Source organism: Taeniopygia guttata, chromosome 17 (genome assembly GCF_048771995.1).
Source record: "Taeniopygia guttata chromosome 17, bTaeGut7.mat, whole genome shotgun sequence".
Lineage (NCBI taxonomy): Eukaryota > Metazoa > Chordata > Aves > Passeriformes > Estrildidae > Taeniopygia > Taeniopygia guttata.
In genome coordinates this window covers 1,434,382-1,439,770 of record NC_133042.1, presented here as the reverse complement: position 1 = coordinate 1,439,770, position 5,389 = coordinate 1,434,382, and the positions used below count along the sequence as shown (strand labels likewise).

The window sequence follows — 5,389 nt, the reverse complement described above, 5'->3', positions numbered from 1 at the left end:
CCGCGCGGAGGGGCTGGCGGGAAGTCTCGCGGCCGAGCGCGGGAAAGGCGGCGCGGGAGGAGGGGGGCGATGGCGAGCGGGATTTGGGGTGTGAGGGGGGATTTGGGGTCTGCAGCAGGGATTTGGGGTCTGAGCGGGGATTTGGGGTCTGAGCGGGGATTTGGGGTCTGAGCGGGGATTTGGGGTCTGAGCGGGGATTGGGGTCTGAGCGGGGATTTGGGGTCTGAGCGGGGATTGGGGTCTGAGCGGGGTTTGGGGTCTGAGCGGGGTTTGGGGTCTGAGCGGGGATTGGGGTCTGAGCGGGGATTTGGGGTCTGAGCGGGGTTTGGGGTCTGAGCGGGGATTGGGGTCTGAGCGGGGATTGGGGTCTGAGCGGGGATTTGGGGTCTGAGCGGGGGTTTGGGGTCTGAGCGGGGGTTTGGGGTCTGAGCGGGGTTTGGGGTCTGAGCGGGGGTTTGGGGTCTGAGCGGGGTTTGGGGTCTGCAGCAGGGGTGGGCTCGGGGGGACATGGGGACACACGGCCTCAGGGTGCTGCGGGTGCAGGGGACAGGCTCTGGGTGCTGGGGCCAAGCATTGCAGTTCTGGGGTGCTGTAGGGGCAGCTGCAGCCAGGTTTGGGGGTGCTGAAGGGGGACTCAGAGCCAGGTTTAGGGGTTCTGGGGGGCATGGAGCAGGGTTTTGGGGTGCTGAAGGGGGACTCAGAGCCAGGCTTTGGGGTTCTGGGGGGGCATGGAGCAGGGTTTTAGGGTGCTAGGGGGACCAGAAGGCAAGTTTTGGGGGTTCATGGAGGTTGGAGCAAAGCTGTGGCGTGCTACAGGACCCAGAGCCAGGTTTTGGGGTGCTGAGGGAGGCATGGAGCAGGGTTTTAGGCTGCTGGAGGCCTATGCAGTCCAGTTCCAGGGTGCTGTGGGAGGACCTGGAGCCAAGTTTCAGGATTCCAGAGTGGCTGTGACAGGCACTGGGGTGCTGTGAGGGTTTGGAGTGCTGCAGTGTTTGGTTTAAGGAGCATGGCTGGCGGTGTGGAGCAGGGTTTGGGGCGCTGCAGAGGCACCTGGAGCTGGTTTTGGGGTGCTGGGGGCCTGCCCAGCCCAAGGAAGCCCAGACCCCTGCCCCGGATCAGATTTAGTGCAGGACATTCTGCAGCTCCCCACCAAAGCATCATTCCCTGGCTTGCTCCGGTGCAGAAACCCTGGATCCAGATCCTGGACCCTCCCCCCAGCCGGGAACCTCTGCCTGGAGCGAGGGGGAGCTGATAGCTCCTTCCCACAGCACACATCAGTGACCTGGAAATCCCCTCCTTCTTTCCACAGTCCCCCCCTCCTCTCACTGCAGCAGCCTTCATCCTCCCCTCATCCTCCTCCATGTCAGCTGCTCCAGAAACTATCTCAGAGCATTTCCTGCTCCCATCCCACTTATGCAACCACAACCTGCTCATTTTATAACTGACCAAAATACAAGACTCACATTTCAGTAAAAAAAAAAATCTGGTTTTTATTTAGATCTCATTCCCTTCCGGAATATGCACCCCAGATATGTGCTGAAGAAAAAAAAAATAAAAAGAGAGGAAAAGAGCTGGAAGGTGGGGAACAGCAGAAACTAGACAGCAGAAAATCTGTGTTGGTTCAGTTCTTTTCAGAATCTGGGCTTGTGTGCGTGTGAAAACGCAGCGTGCCAGGAGAGCAGGAAGGCAGGGTGGTTCTTGTGGGTAGCTGCCACCATTTTTTTGGTGGAAAGGATCCAGAATTCCTCACAAGTGCTATTTTAAAACTGCACATCATGAAAACCTGGGGGTTTAAATGTATCTAAAACTTTCTGGGGGAGAAAGGCATCAGAACTAAGAGATCAAGTGGAAAAGTACAAACCTACACTTGCACAAGGGATACCAACAGCTTCTCTCAGCCCCTCCTTCTTGCAGGAACCTTTTGTGAAACCACATGTGTCCCCTGGGTGGGCACACCCTGCCCCTGCTGCCCTCCCAGAGGCATCAGCGTCCCTGGAATGACCAGCAAAGGCTACAGTGGGACACTGGGTGGAATTAGCTGATCCCAGCTGGGAAAAGGGGAAAAGACAACCACCACAATTCACCACTCTGTTCTACCACATCTCAGCTTGCTGCAGGGGGACAGGTGAGACCCCAGTGCCACCACTGACCTGTCACAGCCCCAGCACTGCACAAAGCCACCTGTTTTCAGCCTTGCTCCCCATTTTACCCCCCCACCCCCCCCCCCTTGTGCTTCAGATTTTAAATCAATCTCCTCCTTGTCTCTCAGGGCTCTCAAAGACACTTTCAGTGTACCGTTTACCCCGAGACCACTGTTGTTTTTTGGATTTGGGTTAGTTTGGGTGAGTCAGTGAGTGAACTCGTCGCTGTACAGCCACCCTGTGCTGCTGCTGAGGCTGGAGGACACAGTGTCACTGTCACAGTACAGCAGGGAGAGAAGGCACAGCCAGGATGCAAGGAAACAAGGGGAAAAAAACAACTCAATTGGATCAAAAGCTTCAGTGTGCAGCTTCCAAGCCTCTGGACATCATCACCTACATTCTACACCCCAGAAGTGATCTCTGAATGATCTACTGGATTCAGCCCCTCAAAATCAGGAGTCTCTCTTTCTCCTGGCCAGTTTCTGCACTGAGCACCCACCAGTTCTTTTTTCCTCTCTTTCAGAGCCAGCCCAGCATCAAAAGCCCAGGAAGTGCCTGCCCAGAGCCTGGGGAGGGCCAAAGCCCCCCAGGCACAGGGAGGAGCCACCCTGCCACGGGAAAAGCTTCAGCACGAGTCCTTTACAAAGTACAGGCCACAGAGGGGCAGTACAAAGCTCTAATGGACACACGAGGGGATGCAGCATGGTCGATTTACGGCGTTTACATCCCCCTGAGCACACCCCAGCCCCTGCCCACGAGCGAGCTCAGTTGTCCACCTCTTCCTCATCGTTTTGTTCTTCCTCCTCCATCCTTTCATCATCCTCATCATTGTCCTCCTCTCGGCTCTTATCTTGTTCCTCCGAGTCTGCCTTCTTGTCTTTATCTTTCCTGGCCTCTTTCTTTCCTTTCTGCTCACGCCTGTAAACTGGAGGAGAGGGAACAGTGAGGGCTTGGTGCTGGCATGGACAGGTCAGTGGCTGAGGTCCAACATCCACTTGCTCTCCTGGCTTTGAGGGGAGCAGGGAACTCAGAGCACAACTCACCCTACGAGCTGAGCTGTGCTGAGCAGCTCCATAGGAAATCAGGTTAAATTTCAGCAGAAAAATGCTGAAAAGGACGCAGGTCACATTTACAGGCAGCACCTACGGCTTTCCTTAGATAAACATAATAGGGGAGTGAGAGCAGATGAGACTTTCTCAATCCTCATCAGTTGTGCAATAATGTTATCCCAGTCCCGTTAAGGTGCACATTAGTTACTCCCCAGGCAAACTGCAGGGTAGGACACTGGGCAAAGAGAAGAGAAACAAGACAGGCAATAAGTGTTGCTTGTCCAGCGTTGGAGGAAAACAGGACTTGGTGCCTCTCAGAGTCCCTGGACACCCACAGAGCACAGTACCTTCCAGGGATTCCTTCAGAGGGGCCACGAATCTCTGGAACTCCATCTCCTCCATGGCAGAAAGCACGTCCCCAGCATTCAGGGTTTTCCTCTTCCCCTTCATGGCAAAGTTATTTGCACTAGGCAGAACCAAAAAGAGAGGTAATTGGGGACTGTTGGCAATTTCATCTTGTTTATTAAAGTCATAAGCAACTTTAAAAAGCTACCCCTAAACATTTAGGGCTTTTTACCATTTACTAAAGGAGGTTTGAGACATTTTTATTCACACTGTCTGTGCTTTCCCACAGGGTTAGTTTCTGCCTGCACAGACCTTTTCTACAAGCAGGAGGAGAAAACCTGAGCCTTGGCTGTGACAGTTCCATAGAGCCCTAGGATGGCTGGGGTTCCATAGAAGCACCTGACACTAGAGAAGTGACTGCCTGCAGAGAATATGCCAAGCCACCCCAAAAATGTGACTGTGTCCTCTGTGGCAGCTCTTGCCCTAACACAGCTTCATGATGAAGAGCCTGAAAATGAGTCAAGGGCTCCTGCCTTTGCCAGGAAGGCTGTGCAGCCGTGTTCTAAGGTTAATGGCAATTTGGGACCCCTCTTTTTGGGACATGGCTGTGTCCAGAGCCCAGCTACCTTCCCAAGGGCTGCTCTGGGCAGTCCAAACCCACCTGCTATAGACTGGTTTATTTATATAAACAGGCAATACAGAAAACCAACACTGGGAGAGAGTCCCCAGGCCAGCAGAGATGAAATATCAATCAAGTGCCCCAGCGACTGCTGCACCAAGTCCTTACCATGATGTTGCATACAGCACAAACACACTTGCTGCTCGGGAGATTGCGCTCCGGGCTTCTTTGGAAATATTGACTCCATCAGGAAGCTGAAAAACAAATCCAACTTTTATCAGCAGCTGCTAAAAACGACTTAAACTCCATAATCGAAGTGTCAGTTTGTTTAAGCACTCAGAGGGCTCAGAAAAACTGGGAATTGCTCTGGGGTGCTGTCGCAGGAGCTCTGCTCCCAGCTGGAAGCCAAGGGCAGTAGGAATGTGTCCCTCAAAGGCACGGAGCTGAGCACAAGCCCAGTGACTGGCGTTTGGGGTCTGGCCACTGTCTCAGGTACTCATCCTGTGCCTGCCCAGCTGCAGACATGCCTGCCAGGCCCAGATCCACTCGGCAACCCTCACAGCTCCAGAGCAAACGCGCTAAATTAACCACAGCGAATTATTCTGGATTTTTATACAGACATGGACTTGTATGCTGAAGTTTTAGGGGGCCTGGTTCTCACAGTGGCACTGCGGGAACTGCGCTGCTGCCGAGCTGCAGCGGTGCGGCTGCATCCCTGGGGACAGCGCCGGTTCCCGAGCGGGACAGGGCCGGTACCCGAGCGGGACAGCGCCGGTACCCGAGCGGGACAGCGCCGGTACCCGAGCGGGACAGCGCCGGGCAGGGCAGACCAAAGCCCACGGGCCGGGGCCTCTGGGGCCGGCACCTCCGGGGCCCCGCGGGGCCCGGCACCCACCGCCTCCTTGATGATGCGGGTGATGACGGCGTTGGGCAGGTTCAGGTCCTCCGGTCTCTCCGCCATCCTGGGCCTCCTGCAAGGCAAACGCGGCGTCAGGGGCGTGGGGCTGGGCGGGATGCCGGCGGGACGGGGGATCCCTCAGGACACAGGCACCCCTCAGCACACGGGGATCCCTCAGCACACAGGGACCCCTCAGGACACAGGCACCCCTCAGGACACGGGGACCCCTCACGGGAACCCCTCACACACCCGGCCCCGCCGTACCCGCCGCGCTCGCCGCCGCCCCGCCCGCTCCCGGCGCGCACCGCGGCCCTGCCCGGGGCGGGAAATGGCGGCG

At 56.2% G+C, this 5,389-nt stretch overlaps 1 protein-coding gene across 2 annotated transcripts; it reads right to left on the bottom strand.

Annotated features, from left to right (window-relative positions):
• Positions 1-1,464: 1,464 nt before the first annotated feature.
• POLE3 (DNA polymerase epsilon 3, accessory subunit) lies at positions 1,465-5,389 on the bottom strand. Of its 2 annotated transcripts, none has more exons than XM_002194354.7 (5): positions 5,317-5,389; positions 5,050-5,125; positions 4,323-4,408; positions 3,538-3,656; positions 1,465-3,066 (listed from the first exon to the last, which is right to left on the bottom strand). In XM_002194354.7, exons 2-5 carry the CDS (start codon positions 5,113-5,115, stop codon positions 2,906-2,908), a joined length of 432 nt encoding a protein of 143 aa, XP_002194390.1. In that variant the 5' UTR covers positions 5,116-5,125; positions 5,317-5,389; the 3' UTR covers positions 1,465-2,905. The 2 variants fall into 2 exon arrangements, with proteins under 2 accessions (XP_002194390.1, XP_030142541.1); XM_030286681.4 differs by having other exon boundaries at positions 5,302-5,364.

Excerpts from the sequence above, each read along its gene's own strand:
- POLE3 (XM_002194354.7), bottom strand. The coding sequence starts at position 5,115 with ATGGCGGAGAGACCGGAGGACCTGAACCTGCCCAACGCCGTCATCACC. Across the intron at positions 3,657-4,322 it reads GTGCTGTATGCAACATCATG|TGCAAATAACTTTGCCATGA; the intron begins GTAAGGACTTGG and ends GGTTCTGCCTAG. Across the intron at positions 3,067-3,537 it reads TCTGAAGGAATCCCTGGAAG|TTTACAGGCGTGAGCAGAAA; the intron begins GTACTGTGCTCT and ends CCTCTCCTCCAG.